Source organism: Castor canadensis, chromosome 2 (genome assembly GCF_047511655.1).
Source record: "Castor canadensis chromosome 2, mCasCan1.hap1v2, whole genome shotgun sequence".
NCBI lineage: Eukaryota > Metazoa > Chordata > Mammalia > Rodentia > Castoridae > Castor > Castor canadensis.
The window spans coordinates 197404892-197421813 of NC_133387.1; the positions used below are offsets into that span (position 1 = coordinate 197404892).

General features: G+C 37.5%; 2 protein-coding genes across 4 annotated transcripts in view; one reads left to right on the forward strand and one right to left on the reverse strand.

Moving 5' to 3' along the window:
• Positions 1 to 10804, reverse strand: part of Cep126 (centrosomal protein 126) — a 69047-nt gene extending 58243 nt beyond the window's left edge. Inside the window, exons 1-2 of the mRNA XM_074066840.1 lie at positions 10402 to 10804; positions 3616 to 3735 (exon numbers count right to left, since the gene is read on the reverse strand). Coding sequence (XP_073922941.1) covers positions 3616 to 3735; positions 10402 to 10523 — 242 coding nt within the window. The 5' untranslated portion in view covers positions 10524 to 10804. The remainder of the gene's footprint in view (positions 1 to 3615; positions 3736 to 10401) is intronic.
• The window catches only part of Angptl5 (angiopoietin like 5), a 67910-nt gene that overhangs the window by 28398 nt on the left and 22590 nt on the right, over positions 1 to 16922 (forward strand). The window contains exon 1 of one of the 3 annotated variants that reach the window (XM_074066845.1): positions 10297 to 10403. The exons of 1 other annotated variant lie outside the window; for it this stretch is intronic. The gene's annotated coding sequence lies outside the window, so the exon portion shown is untranslated. Of the gene's footprint in view, positions 1 to 10296; positions 10404 to 10892; positions 11427 to 16922 lie in introns of those variants that run through there. One more of the 3 variants, XM_074066843.1, reaches the window with a different exon arrangement.

The following is a 16922-nucleotide window of genomic DNA, read 5'->3' on the forward strand; positions in this document are numbered from 1 at the left end:
TGCTGATGCATGTGACAACTGAATGAATCTGAGACCTATGTTGAGGGGAAAAGCCAGTCTCCAAAGGTTACATATAATATGATTTCATTTATTTAACACTCTGGAAATGAAAAAAACTGTAGAAACTAGGGAATGACAGATTAATGACTTTGGAGGTGAGGGGATGGCATGGGAGGGGAGGGATCCTATACTGCTGGAAATGTTCTGCATCTTGGGTATGTCAGTTTCATTACCTTGATTGTGACTTTGCACCATTGGACTGTGCAAGATGTTACCATTGGGAATGGGCAAAGGGTATATTGGAATTTCTCTGTATTACTTTTTACAATGGCCTGTGAATCCACAATGATTTCAAAATAAAGAGTTTAATTTTAAAAAGAAATTACATCAACCATGAAGAAGAAGATAGAAAATGTTCACTAGAATTCATTAATTTTACCTGTTATAGGCTCCTTATTGTAAACTATATAAAGTAATAGCTCAAGGGCAATGTAACAACATTAACAGTCAAATATTTAGTGGTTGTAGCGATGATTCTAGAGCACAAAGAAAAGATCAGACCACATTTATCATGATCTACATAAGAGATCACATAAAGGTACTTTATGTTTTAGATTTACATAAAAATGTTAAAATAGTTCTTATAAGTAATCTATTTCTGACAATTCCCTCATGCATCTAGACTCCTTCGACCTTACCTACTCAATCCCAAATCCATCCTCACCCCCACCGGCTTGCCCAGCTCATGACTACAGCTTTTTTTTACTGCACTTCTGCCTCTAGCTGGGCTTCCAGCTCAGCGTCTGTGCCTTTGCTATAATCGGCTAACATGTAAATCTGATCATGACACTTCTCTGATTTTACTCCTTCAATAGCATGTAAACACAATTTCTTTGGACTCTATCTCAGGATAAATTATTTGATTTCTTTAGATGGGCAGAAAAATTACTTTATGAAATGTCTCCTGTTAACTCTACAGCTTCATTCATCTTCTGACACTCTTCTACATTTTCCAGTACATCAGCCACATAAGACTTCTGTCTTATATAACATCAGGCTTTTTGCATATTGGCTCTCTGAATAAAACTCCTTTCCTCTTCATGTCCCTGGCTAAACAAGGCTAACTGGTAGACTACTGTTTCAGGAGTTCTTCCTTTCCTGTACTTTATGAGATGTGTTTCTATAGTGCCATGTAGGTGACTTTATCATAGTTGTTATTGCATAGCATTGTCAGTTTTCATTATTCACTACAAGTAATTCGAGGGTAGGAATTGTACCTCTTATTTTTATCTCCCAGAGTATGAAAACTTAGTTTATTAGTAAATGCTAAACAGTGAAAGGTAACTTCCAAATATACTAATTTTTCTCTAATTAGTGAGTGCATTGGCCATGAATATTTAAATCTAGTGATACAAACTTACTTGAATCTAGTTACATATTTTCAGCTTTACCATATGGAAGATCAATAAATATGATATTATTTAAAATATAATCAATCCATCCTTCTTTATTCTATGAGTTTTTTTCATGCTTTATGGGAAACTCCAAACTCTATCATTCTCAAAAATAGATAATGCAGCTACCCATTCTTTATGTTCAACTGTGTAATTACTTTCATTGGTTCTCTAGGTAATTATTTCTCCTCTTAGAATATCTCAGTAATCCTTTTAAATTATAGAATTTCCTGACTCCTCCAAGGACCTTTCCTTGGTCCTTGTCTTTCTTATTCTGCTGGTTAGTTACATAGGAATTTTGTCTTATCATCTGAACTTGTAAGTCTATATGCTTACATTATAGCATTTTATAACTATAGGAAGTCTCCCTTTGGGCCCCTTACTCTTAAATTTATCAATTTCTTTTCCTTATGAAGTTGTATTAAATCAGATTATTGCCATTTTCTAAAATTTAATAGGAGGCTGAGGTAGAAGCATCACTTCAGCTCAGGGGTTTGAGACCAGCCTGGGCAACACAGTGAGACTCCATTAAAAACATTAGACCAACAAAATGGATTCTTTTCCTGCCATAATGTTGACTCTTTGGAACTCAGCTATGCAATGCTGAAAACAAATTCTCATTCACTTATTTGCCAAAAGATAGTACTAGACTGAAAACAATGTAGAAGATAATTTATATCATGTGTGTATGTATGTACCCTAAATTAACTGGTCTACAAAGTAGCATGTTAGAAAGTTCATTTAGGTTATGTTTCATCAAATAATATATTAAAAAGCACAAATAAAGGGACAAAATGGAATGAAATAAATTGTGAGTCCAAAGCCCAAGAGCAATAAAGGAAATTTCCAGAACACAGTAATCAGCTTAAAAGGCAACCAACACCTCTGGGAGCAGGAAGATGGAGGGAGAACGTTTTTGGAGGGAAACAGAGGAACTCCATCTTATCGATCTTGAGTGAGAGAATGGAAAACATGAGAATGTGAAAAAAGCATACAATGCAAGAAAACGCTGGCTAATAGACGTGCAAAGAAACTGTCAATAAGAAAAAAATAAACATGTAATTTTAAGCATTTAATGAAAATAAACAGCATTTGATGCTAGGAACATTTTTCTTTGACTTCTGCTGGGGACACAACACTGGTAATGCCCAAATGTACTGACAAATGGCAGAAAGAGATTGTCTCTACCTGAAGAAAAAAAAAAAAAACTTAAAAAAATTCCATGATCACAACGTGAGGAGACAGCATAAACCCAGATGAAACCTGTAGTCTTACTGAATACCTGCCATGCAACTTTGGCTTCAGAAGCCAAAACATAAGAGAAAAACTAACACATACATGCAAAAAAGCCAAAGTAAACTTCATTAAATAAAATCCAAGTACACTGGACAGGGAAAGGGTTAATCTAAAGAGAAATAAAATGTCAGAAAAATTACAGGTAAACAATTTTGTATTCCCCAAATGGGATTTGCAGCATATACCCAATGATGTAGTTACTAAACTCTGGGGATTTTCCGCTCTTCATGTATTATAGGAATATGAATAACATAGGGAAAACAACAATAAAAAATCATAAAGCAAGTGTCTTCAAAAAGTCTATTATTAAAAACATCCTAACATGTTAAGCAGTGCTTTCACTTTATTTTAGTTTCTAGTTTACACGAGAAAACCTTTTTGAAGGCAGTAATTTATAAATTCTAATTATCACATTTCTAACATTCATATTTCTCCCCATTTTTGTGGCTTACTATACAAGGGTGATACACATAGGGAAATTATACAAAGCAAATAATAAATGAAAATCAACTTATATTCTAGTAAGAATTAAATAATCGCTACTTTTCAAAATTCATCATGAAATGATAAAAACCAAAGAAGATAATATATTTTATAGTCATTTAAGGAAGTGTAAATGATAGCATAACAAACTGTTCCGTGACAAGAAAAGACTGCTGAGGTCACAAGTTAGTGAGGTGGATGATATATCACTATTTTTGTGCTTTAGGCAGAAAATCAATAATAAAATTTACAGAGCCACACGAATCTTGAACAGCAGTTTATAAAGTACTGCCATGACTTCATAAAGTGCTACCAACGGAGAAACTATTAACTTGCATCGACTTTGAGTTGCTACACTTCTGAATGAAATATAGTTACTTACTTTTTTCTCCGGTTTGACTCCACAAAATATTTACGTGCTCGATTTCGACATATTTTTTGTTGCTGCAGTAAGATTTGGCGTTCCACTTCTAAATTTTTCTCCAGGTGGATTTTCATGTCTCTAATGAAGCATTAAGTTAAGAACAACAGTTTATGTCTTCAGTGGTTAAGTGTCAGGACTATCTGACAAATATAATTCCAGTCCCATACTAATGATGTAATGATGCTCTTATGGAACAATTAGTAGATGTACACATTAGTGTTAGTGTATGATCAGCAGATGTTTTATAAAAAATTCAACCCTGGTATTAGGATTGAAGGTATGTGTCACTTTCTCTGCGGGGGAATAAATTACTTTTAGAAATCATGATCTCAGATAAGGAGACTTTGTATCTTGATTTATTTCACAAATACTTGATCATTTACTAACAAGTTGTTGTCTTAGGAAGATATACAAGGAAATGAAAGGAGGATACATTTCACTAATAGGAAGTAGATGAAAATTTCAACAGATCCTGTACTTTATAGCATGAAATTAATATTCTAACATTTAAAAATCAAATATAATTGGGATGTTTGGAAATATAGTTTAGTGATTTACATATAGGTCACAAAACAACACTTGGACAACCATGCATAGTCATTTGTGAATCCAGAAGTTTTCTAGAGAAGAAAGGGATTATTCTGGTTATTCTAATCATTTGAAATTTATTATATATAGCTAAACTTTAAGTAAGTTGTATTAATATGGATAATTGGGTTCCCCAATTTATTTGTATTTTGACTATCATTATCAAATTTGTCACAGTATTTTTTCATTTCTCATGATTTTGAATAAAAAATGTTCATTGAATTGCCACTTAACTATTTAGTACCTCATCACTAAATGTAGATATGAGATTAGCCTGAAGGTGTAGATCGTAGGGCATTCCTACTAGTCTTTTTGAGAATCAATAACTACTTAAAAGTTTTTTCTTTCCCCCAAAAATTGAGGCTCAAAATTTTCTTAGGAGATCAATTTAATCAAGATGCCATAAGCTAGCTATTAATAGTAGTACAGAGTATAAGAAATACACTTAACAATAAGTTATGCTGTACATAGGTTATTAATTCAAGATGTATTAATTTCAGAATGCTATCATGCTTCAACATCAATATTATAAAGAAATTCTATTATAAGTTTTAAATAATATTTATTTAAATTTTATGGTTGCTTAAACCTTTTATAATGGGAGTTTGTTTTTGATTTATTGCAATTTAACCATCTTTCTACCATAGTCATAATTCAGCTTATCCCTTTTTAAAATAAAATTTTATATTATTTCAACACAAATACCCAAATATACATACACATGAACTTTATTTAAAGGTTTCTTCTGAAGGATTTATAAAAATGAGACAAAAAGGGAAGGACATTTTGTTCATTGGTAACACAGAAACAGATATATCTATGTCATGTTCTTCTCTAATAGAGTATTTTATTAGGAACCAGATTTCAAAAAGATAGTTAACTACTTAAAAGTCATGTCTCAGCATTAGAATAAAATACAGCTGCATTCTTTCAAGACATACAGGGGAACATGGTGGGAGTGGCAGGGAGAAGCTGCTTTGGGTCAGGTGGGAGCATGGGGGACTACACTGCAGGTGGAGACAATTCTGTTCAACATGTTTGAGATGCTACAAGAACACATAGAAGAATCACAAACGTAATGTCTATAATGTTCTGACAACTATATATTCTTAAAGTTAGTCAAATGGCTCCTATAACAATATAGTACATAGGATATACAGTACACATAAAAATGTATAGTACAATTCTTGCCTGCCATATTATAATGCTGCTATCTTTTGAATATATTGGTATTCAGGTTTAAAAAATATTAGATGGATGGTTAAAGCTTTGCTTTTTTTTTCAAGCTGTTCCATAAAGGAAGGCAGTTTCCATAAGAATCACTTCTAAACATGTCCAAAAGGTCATTTTCATATACTAAATATTAAAACAAAACAAAGAATACTGTGGGTATCCATCTCCTCAATCTTTCCCAACTGCATTAAAATATACTACCAACTCAATAACAACCTATTTCCTTGCCAAACCTATTAAATCTACCTTAATTCTTTTTCTCTATTTCTTCTTTGTACCCCCTTTCTGTTATGCTGGCTCAGGCACTCTTAATCCCTCCTCTGGTACCTCAGTACTCTTCTAACTCATCTCTTTACTCATAAACTGACCAGTCTCCACTGAACCTCTATAATGCCAGCAAAATGCAAGTCTGATTTTCTCATGCTTTATTGTTTTTCAAAAGATGGTTATTGCCTTGATCCTAAATCTCAAATTTTTATTATCATATTATTGCTGTATTAGGGGGTATACTGTGACATTTACAAAAGTTTTTATATCACAGTTGATTTCACCACCCCCCATCATTCTCCTTTATCCTACCTCCCAAATCTCAAATTCTTGGACTTGTATGTAAAACACTCTACAAGCTGGTCTGTTTTTTCAACTTCATTTTTCAATATTTCTCTGTATGAATCCTATGCCCAGCCATAATAAGAATAAGCCATGATGTATCATCCCATTATCTCTTGGACATTCTTGGCTAATTCTACTCATCCTTTCAGGGCAACTTGAAGCAGATCTTTACCTGTGAAGCCTTGTCTCACCTCCACCAGAAGGCTGCATGGAACCTCCATGAACATCACATGTATCCTATACATTTTTATAACTACAATGCATGGCACAGTTCCTAGACTATAATAATGGCTTACCAGAAGCTTACTAAAGAGTTTCCTCGGGAAAAATTTTCTGAGGCAGATGTAATAGGATAAAAGGCATGTTCATTTTTATACTTTTTTTTCAGTGTTGGGGACCAAACTCAGGGTCTTGTGCATGGTAAGGTAAGCACTCTTATCACTGAGCTACATCAGCAACCCATTTTTAATGAATTGGTGAAAAGTGTCTTCTCAAGCAGTTATAAAAATTTATATGTCCTTAGAAATATATGTAAGTTTCAAAACCTCATGAATATAGGGAAGGACTTTATTTTTACTTAGAAAGATGAGGTAAAAACTTTATATATGTATTAGCAAGATAAGAGTACTTTCTGTGTTGATTACCAGTTTTACTTTTCTTCTTCGTAAAGTCATTATTTCAGATTCAGTGGCCACTTAGCTACTGAGAACTTGGTGTCTTAAGTCAATTTCAGTAACTTCAGTCAGGTATAGATATTAATCATTTATGTTGTGGTTACTCTTTTACCTGGATATTTCAAGTTTTATGTACTTATACAATTTCTCCTGAAATTGCTTTGAAATTTCTTCTTTCTCTTCAAAAGGTAATGTTACTATGCATTTAAACAATGAAAAATGTGACTATTTTCTGTCTGTTTTCTTCTACAATTATATATTTATATTTTCCCTTTTTTAGCAGCTCAAATTTACTTTGGAATATAGAATACACTGTGACTTAGGGTAGAGACAATGAATATAGACTATTCCATTTTAGAGGCTTGAGTAAGAGATACTATCAGAACATAGCTGAAAGGGTTCTTTGATCAATGGTTTTGATTGTTAGTTTACCTAATTTTAAGTATTGTCAAGACCTGAATATGCTTATCTTCTGTAGGGAGAGAAGGCCATTAAGATTGTTAATTATGAGAGGTGGAATAATTTATAATCCAGGACTACTGAAGAAAAGGATAGAGATAAGGGCAGAATTCATTCTCTACAGTAAAAGTGATACCCCATTAGTGAGCCTGGGATAAAACATTCAGTGGGTGGGAGTGTGTGGGTTGCTATTTTTTGGTAGGACCTCATGGAGTTCATGTCATCTATGTTTTATAAAGTGGTAAGACAGTCTACTGAGAGTAGTGGGAGGTGACAGAGAACTGGCATAGACATTAAGAGCAATGAAAGAGAAACCTGTTCTATTCAGGTGAAGCTGGAAACCATTAGTCTTTAGATGTACCAATATGTATTGCCTTGTGCATTTTGTTTTCCTGAAAATTTTTTTATTATTCACATGAAGAATTAGTGAAGTAGGACTGTAGTAGTTTCTGGGTGGTTGATACAGGACAAGAGTGTGAAGAACCAAGGACACTGATGAGAGAGTATGTGTAAATGATGAAGAATAGGATAAAAACTGGGTAAGAAAGAGAGTCAAAGGTGAGTATTAGGATGTAGTTGAAAGGTCAAAGACTGGAGATACTTGTAAAAAAAGAAGAGGCATACTATAAAGAGGGGATCTTCCTCCCTCCCTCCCTTTTTCCCTTCCTTCCTTTCTGTATTGGGGCTTCAACTCAGGGCATACTATCAGTTGAACCATATCCCCAGTCCTTTTGCTTTTTGTGTTTTTTTGGATAGGATCTCATGTTTTTGCCCAGGCTGGCATTGGCAGGTGATCCTCCTACCTCTGCTCTCCCAAGTAGCTGAGATTCCAGGCATGTGCCACCACTCCTGGCACTTTTTTTCCCCTTAACTAACATCATTATATTTTTCATAAGAGATTAAAATGATAGTACTTAAGTTCATTGTAATCAGATAAACATTATAAAGTTTGGTTTTTTTATAGCCTTTACAGTGAGGAAATTCTAACTCTAGCTAGAAAACATCTTGAACAGAAAACTAAGTCTCTGAGTGTTCCTATTTGAAAATCACTTCTAAATTTTTTTTTACCAAGACACTTGCTTATTTTAAGTCTATGATTCCTTCATTTTTTTTTCCATTTAGTCATTCATTTAATATAGTTGAGCACCTACTCTGTACCCAGAAATCCAATGGGAAACATTACAGATACTAAAAACAGTCAAAAAAACACTAACATAATAGATGCCTTAGTGTTTTTCCAAGTAGGAAACAATATTCTTGATTTACTGTTATAGTCTTTATTATGTTCAATTTCCAAATTTAAATTTATTATATAAACATATGTATGTATGCTAGCAACTATATAAACCAGCAAAGACACACACACACACACACAAGTAAGAGTTATTGTCGATTTTGGTCATCTATTGAAGTAATTAATTACAACTTGCTTCCTTTTAACTACATAGTCTTTAAGTATGTTTTTAGTAATTTACTTCTATAAATAGGGGAGCATTGTATTTTGGAATAAAGTCTTCTTGGTTATATTCATCTGACATATTGCTGAATTCTATATTCACATTTTTTGGTGTTTGTATCAATGTATCACATAATTAAAAAATGAAGTTCATGATTATTTCATTAATGAAAAGGATGGAAAGACACATGCTTTGTCAATGAACCACTTCCCTGTATTCTGACTTAGAGACAAATTAGGGTCAACATAACAGGAGTGTCCAAAACATACAATGTCAAGGGGGAAGAATCAAATTAATACAGAAGACAATCCTGTTTCTTTCAGAGCAGTCTCTGATAAGACAATTTATAGGAGCAGCAAGGGTAAAAGGCAAACCAAGTGGGGTTAATGACAAATAGAGGAGCTAGAAGCTGCTACTGCAGGTTACAGTTTTGAGAATTTGGCTAAAGAGAAGACAATAGGGATGGACACTTGAGGAAAGCCTGATGGGGGAGGGGTGTTTTACCATTAGTGGAGCTGCACATACCTGTCTTCCTCCAGAGACTTGTGTCCCTAGAACAGGATTGGCCAAAGAGCTCACACTCAATTCAAACTTTTTGATGACTTGTTAAAACTGTAAGAGTATAAACATCCCAGAAGAAGCTGGAGACAATGACAACAGGGCTATGAAAACGGGGAGAGGGGGGTGGCTTGGGTAGAAAGCCAGGGGCGTGGTGGTGGTGGTGGGGTTAACTTGGAAAGAGAAGAAACTCCACTACCTGAGAAGAATGAGGATCACACTGCGCCATCACTGCCAGCCAAAACCCTTTGAGAATACAGAGGTTGAATTCTAATTTTCGCAACATTCGCTGAAGGAATAAACCTGCTTTATATATTTTGAAAGTAAGACTCCTTCATTCTGTCAATTTTCAATAGCGCAACCAACAGCACCATTAACGGTGGGCTCAACCAATTCTTAGGGAAAACCCAGACATAACCCAGATCGTGAAGGTGCAGGAAGCTGGCTTCCCGTTTCTTCCCTGCCATCTCTCCGACAACAGCCTGGGCAGAGACGGAAAACACAACCAGCTGGCGAAAGCATGAGGGGTGTGCTGGGTTAACCGTTGAAGCAGACTCCTGGCTACCAGTGCCTTTTCACTTATTTGTGCAACTTCTCCTTCCCAGTAGCACGCGTAAATCAGGACGAATATAACGGGATCATTCTAGAAGGCAAGAAATCTTCCCCAAAGGACACACGATCGATGGATTTTAGAATCCACAAAAGCCTGACAACCCAGTTGAAGAACGGGAGAATCAATATCAGCTTCTTTATTTAATTTCCAAGCTGGAAATTTGAAAGTTTTAAGCATATACTGTAAGGTTAAGACCTCTGGAACTCACCTTTAAACTTTAGGATTTTGGGAAACTAATGAAAATATTTAGGGACTAAAGCACAGGAAATGGATAAGCAGCTATGGACTGGACAAAATGGCACGATTTGGGGTTCAGGGTGGCGGTGGGGGAGGGCGGAAGACGATCGTGCTAAGGCCGAAGTTCTCGCGAGGACGACTTGCAAGCGTCTGCAGCCCGGGCGTCGGGGTCACGGGGGCCTAACGGGGGCCTAACGGGGGCCTAACGGGGGCCTAACGGGGGCCTCACGGGGGCCTCACGGGGGCCTCACGGGGGCCTAACGGGGCGGCCGCCCGTCCCCGCCCCGCCCCCGCGGCCCGCTGGGAAGGATACAGGTAGGCGCCAGGCCGGTGACGCGCGCCGCTCTCGCGATGGCCGACGGGGTTCAAGCCCAGGGCGTCCGAGGACTCGCGGCCCAAGACCGCGCTCTGGGCTCCGGGCCTCCCCGCCAGCATCCTTCACCTGGGCGCCGCCTCCGGGCTGCCCCCCGGCGCCTCCCTCATGGCAGCTTGGCTTCCTCCTCCTTTCCGGCGCCCTCCCCGCACTCGTTCTGTCAGACCCCGCGTCACGGGCGCCCAAGGGTTGGTCGCGGCAATCCCGGCTTCGCGGCGGCGCTGGGGACTGTGGGGGCGACAACGGCAGCTGCGACCGTGCCCGGCAAAAGCAGAGGTTGCGGCAGCGACCCTACCGCTGCCATCTTGACAACCAACGGACGCCGTGTCCTTCGCGACGGAAACCAAGGGGCGGGGCGGAGCGGGAGGGGCGGGGCTTCACGCCCTCGGCAGCCAATAGGAAGCGGAGAGGGCGGCGGCCCCGCCTCTCCCGAGCTGCCCTGTGGCGAGCGGGTAGCGACCCTCTCTGCCCCGGGACCCGGGGGTTGCGGACCCGCACAGCTGAGTTTTGCGTTAGAACCTGATTCCCTTTTTAACGAGGTTGTTTTCGTGGGGGTGTTGGAATGTCTGCGGATGGAAGATCCTCAGATACAAGCCGATATCGCTGGCAGATGCTGAAATGATGGGTTGGGGGGAGGATTTGGGGTTGGGTTTTGTTAACTGTGGAGTCCTGCTGTTAGGTTTTAAGTTGTGAGACTTTTCTGAGGTGTCACAGCCCTCAAGCACCGTACAAATTGCACAGTGGAATTTTCCTCCTCTACATTCAGCCACTCCTTGATGCTTCCGCCCTTCCCTCTCCACCGCCCTACTTAGAAAATAGAGGCTCCTAATGGTGCTTGCTTTGCTGCCGGAGCCTGGAAATGGACCATCACAGCAACCGTGGCCCCCAAAGAAGCTCGATGTAGCCTCAGAATCTGCTGGGAAGACATGCAGACGAGGTCATCTGTACTGGCATGGTTTCAGGAGGTAGGGAAAAAGTAGATGGCGTTTTGAATCTCTGTTTTAATGGCCATGCAAGTGAAGATTTGGAAAAAGGGCTGAAACTTTTGTCGTTGAGCCCAATGTAAAAGCACATATAAATTTCGACTGCATTTCAGCCATTTTGTGTGTGTGTGGAAAAACGCCCAGATTGGAAGCAGAATGTACAGCCCGAATAAAGATCACTCAAACCATTCAAATGTCTCCTCCTCTGTGAATTATTTCCTTCGGTTTTACAGTTCAAATAATAAACGTTTCCAGCTGAAACTATTTAAAACAGAGTTCTTGCAAACTTGGGATATGACTTAAATCGGAATGTGTTCTGGGAACTGAAGTTTTTAAAGTGCCACAACAAATCCAGTTTTCATTTTGAACACAAAATGCTTGAGTCCTGTTCAGGTTAATGCCAAGTGGACAAAATATATAATCCTAACAAAGAGAGTCTAACTGTGTGCACTGGTACAATTAGCTATCTGGGTAACTTTTCTTTTACTAGCCTAGCCGTAACCTTGGCCTTGATTCTATTTCCACTGATAATTACAACTCTGTCTCTCCAGGGCTGATTTGAGAGGCAGCAAAGGAGGGCAGTGCAACATAAAAATAAAACTGAAAGGACGTGGTTGCATTTTGGAGCATTGGCATTTTAGCTTTTCTGAAAGTTTAGCTTTTGCTGTATTATTAATTTAGTAGCTGGACACTTCTAGCCATATTATTCTTTGTTGCATGGTATATTATCATTAAGAAGCATAATTTATTTCCCAATTGCCTACAGATGCTTGCTTATGTAGACATTATTTCAGGGTGGCTTTATAAGGATAATCAAAAAGAAAAAATTTAAACTTGAGGTTGCTAGCTTGTTTTTAACCACAGATTTTTGGCTTTCTATTTAAGTGATTAATGCTATTTAAGTGGTTCAGTCTAGATTCTGGAAAAAAGTCTTTAAGATTAAATATTTGGATAATAGATAATTTGAGGATTTTATAGACTTTATCTTTTGACAAGAAAGGTAAATATGATTCAAACAATAAAGAATACACTAAGGTCCTCACAGTATGTCAGGAGAGACATCTGAAGTAAATGTAATACTTAGTTCATTCCTACTTAAAAACCATAAAATAATTCTTTCTCTTATTAAGGAAATATATATTGAATATCAACTATATGTCAAGCACTAAGTAGTGGAGATAAAGTGAATAAAACTTAAAGACTTATGCTCATGCAGTTTATATTTGTTTTCTATCCCAATAAAACATATTTGGGAGTAAAAATGGTATAAGGAAACTGTGGAGTAGTGTGGGGGATAGAGACTGATGTCATTTCTATTTTAGACAGAGTGCTCAGGAATGGCCTCCAAGGAAGGCAAATTAGGTCAGAGGTCTGAATAAAGGAAAGAGGTTGCTATTCAAATATCTGCACAAAGAGCGTTATAAATACAGGGGGCTGTGAGGACAAAAAGCTCTGTGTTCAGAATCATATTGGTCTCTTCAACACCAAGAAAAATCTCAGTTGGCTGGAGCAGAATGAGGTAGGAAAGGGTGCTGAGATAGCTGCGGAGAAGTACGTGGCCTGAATTTACTGGGGACTTACAAACAAGGACTTAACATGAAATCCAGCTTCAGTGGCAAAAAAGCCCATCACAAAAAAAGGACTGGTGTAGGTCCTGAGTTCAAGCCCTAGTACCAAAAAAAAAAAAAAATTGTTCAGGATTATGTGATGATGGAAGAGCTGAGATTGGAACTCAAGTTGCCTAAATCCAAAACCTATGGTCTTTATCAAAGAAAGGAGAGTCCTTAGTTGTGGGAAAATGATTTTTTTTTTTCCTATTGCTCAGGACATTCTGAGTTTTATTTATTTATTTTTTTTCATTTTTCTTTTATTATTCATATGTGCATACAAGGCTTGGCTCATTTCTCCCCCCTGCCCCCACCCCCTCCCTTACCACCCACTCCGCCCCCTCCCGCTCCCCCCCCCAATACCCAGCAGAAACTATTTTGCCCTTATTTCTAATTTTGTTGTAGAGAGAGTATAAGCAATAATAGGAAGGAACAAGGGTTTTTGCTGGTTGAGATAAGGATAGCTATACAGGGCATTGACTCACATTGATTTCCTGTGCGTCGGTGTTACCTTCTAGGTTAATTCTTTTTGATCTCACCTTTTCTCTAGTACCTGTTCCCCTTTTCCTATTGGCCTCAGTTGCTTTAAGGTATCTGCTTTAGTTTCTCTGCGTTAAGGTCAACAAATGCTAGCTAGTTTTTTAGGTGTCTTACCTATCCTCACCCCTCCCTTGTGTGCTCTCGCTTTTATCATGTGCTCATAGTCCAATCCCATTGTTGTGTTTGCCCTTGATCTAATGTCCACATATGAGGGAGAACATACGATTTTTGGTCTTTTGGGCCAGGCTAACCTCACTCAGAATGATGTTCTCCAATTCCATCCATTTACCAGCGAATGATAACATTTCGTTCTTCTTCATGGCTGCATAAAATTCCATTGTGTATAGATACCACATTTTCTTAATCCATTCGTCAGTGCTGGGGCATCTTGGCTGTTTCCATAACTTGGCTATTGTGAATAGTGCCGCAATAAACATGGGTGTGCAGGTGCCTCTGGAGTAACAGTCTTTTGGGTATATCCCCAAGAGTGGTATTGCTGGATCAAATGGTAGATCGATGTCTAGCTTTTTAAGTAGCCTCCAAATTTTTTTCCAGAGTGGCTGTACTAGTCTACATTCCCACCAACAGTGTAGGAGGGTTCCTTTTTCCCCGCATCCTCGCCAACACCTGTTGTTGGTGGTGTTGCTGATGATGGCTATTCTAACAGGGGTGAGGTGGAATCTTAGTGTGGTTTTAATTTGCATTTCCTTTATTGCTAGAGATGGTGAGCATTTTTTCATGTGTTTTCTGGCCATTTGAATTTCTTCTTTTGAGAAAGTTCTGTTTAGTTCACATGCCCATTTCTTTATTGGTTCATTAGTTTTGGGAGAATTTAGTTTTTTAAGTTCCCTATATATTCTGGTTATCAGTCCTTTGTCTGATGTATAATTGGCAAATATTTTCTCCCACTCTGTGGGTGTTCTCTTCAGTTTAGAGACCATTTCTTTTGATGAACAGAAGCTTTTTAGTTTTATGAGATCCCATTTATTTACGCTATCTCTTAGTTGCTGTGCTGCTGGGGTTTCATTGAGAAAGTTCTCACCTATACCTACTAACTCCAGAGTATTTCCTACTCTTTCTTGTATCAACTTAAGAGTTTGGGGTCTGATATTAAGATCCTTGATCCATTTTGAGTTAATCTTGGTATAGGGTGATATACATGGATCTAGTTTCAGTTTTTTGCAGACTGCTAACCAGTTTTCCCAGCAGTTTTTGTTGAAGAGGCTGCTATTTCTCCATCGTATATTTTTAGCTCCTTTGTCAAAGACAAGTTGGTTATAGTTGTGTGGCTTCATATCTGGATCCTCTATTCTGTTCCACTGGTCTTCATGTCTGTTTTTGTGCCAGTACCATGCTGTTTTTATTGTTATTGCTTTGTAATATAGTTTGAAGTCAGGTATTGTAATACCTCCTGCATTGTTCTTTTGACTGAGTATTGCCTTGGCTATTCGTGGCCTCTTGTTTTTCCATATAAATTTAACAGTAGATTTTTCAATCTCTTTAATGAATGTCATTGGAATTTTGATGGGAATTGCATTAAACATGTAGATTACTTTTGGGAGTATAGACATTTTTACTATGTTGATTCTACCAATCCATGAGCATGGGAGATCTCTCCACTTTCTATAGTCTTCCTCAATCTCTTTCTTCAGAAGTGTATAGTTTTCCTTGTAGAGGTCTTTCACATCTTTTGTTAGGTTTACACCTAGGTATTTGATTTTTTTTGAGGCTATTGTAAATGGAATTGTTTTCATACATTCTTTTTCCGTTTGCTCATTGTTAGTGTATAGAAATGCTAATGATTTTTCTATGTTGATTTTATATCCTGCTACTTTGCTATAGCTATTGATGATGTCTAGAAGCTTCTGAGTAGAGTTTTTTGGGTCTTTAAGGTATAGGATCATGTCATCTGCAAATAGGGATATTTTGACAGTTTCTTTACCTATTTGTATTCCTTTTATTCCTTCTTCTTGCCTAATTGCTCTGGCTAGGAATTCCAGTACTATGTTGAATAGGAGTGGAGATAGTGGGCATCCTTGTCTGGTTCCTGATTTTAGAGGGAATGGTTTTAATTTTTCTCCGTTAAGTATAATGCTGGCTGTAGGTTTGTCATATATAGCTTTTATAATGTTGAGGAACTTTCCTTCTATTCCTAGTTTTCTTAGAGCTTTTATCATGAAATGATGTTGGATCTTATCAAAGGCTTTTTCTGCATCTATTGAGATGATCAAGTGGTTTTTGTCTTTGCTTCTGTTAATGTGGTTTATTACGTTTATTGATTTTCGTATGTTGAACCACCCCTGCATCCCTGGGATGAAGCCTACCTGGTCGTGATGAATAATCTTTTTGATGTGTTGCTGAATTCGATTTGCCATTATTTTGTTGAGGATTTTTGCATCAATGTTCATTAAGGAGATTGGCCTATAGTTCTCCTTTTTGGAGGTGTCTTTGCCTGGTTTTGGGATAAGTGTAATACTGGCTTCATAAAATGTGTTTGGCAGTTTTCCTTCCCTTTCTATTTCATGGAACAGTTTAAGGAGGGTTGGTATCAGTTCTTCTTTAAAGGTCTGATAGAATTCAGCAGAGAATCCATCAGGTCCTGGACTTTTCTTTTTGGGGAGACTCTTGATTGCTGCTTCAATTTCATTTTGTGTTATAGGTCTATTCAGGTGATTAATTTCCTCTTGGTTCAGTTTTGGATGATCATATGTATCTAGAAATCTGTCCATTTCTTTTAGATTTTCAAATTTATTTGAATATAGGTTCTCAAAGTAGTCTCTGATGATTTCCTGGACTTCCATGGTGTTTGTTGTTATCTCCCCTTTTGCATTCCTGATTCTACTAATTTGGGTTTTTTCTCTCCTCATTTTAGTCAGGTTTGCCAGGGGTCTATCGATCTTGTTTATTTTTTCAAAGAACCAACTTTTTGTTTCATTAATTCTTTGTATGGTTTTTTTGGTTTCTATTTCGTTGATTTCAGCTCTTATTTTTATTATTTCTCTCCTTCTATTTGTTTTGGGATTTGCTTGTTCTTGTTTTTCTAGGAGTTTGAGATGTATCATTAGGTCATTGATTTGGGATCTTTCAATCTTTTTAATATATGCACTCATGGCTATAAACTTTCCTCTCAAGACTGCCTTAGCTGTGTCCCATAGGTTCCGGTAGGTTGTGTTTTCATTTTCATTGACTTCCAGGAACTTTTTAATTTCCTCTTTTATTGCATCGAGGATCCATTCTTCATTAAGTAATGAGTTATTTAGTTTCCAGCTGTTTGCATGTTTTTTGTCTTTACTTTTGTTGTTGAGTTCTACTTTAACTGCATTGTGGTCAG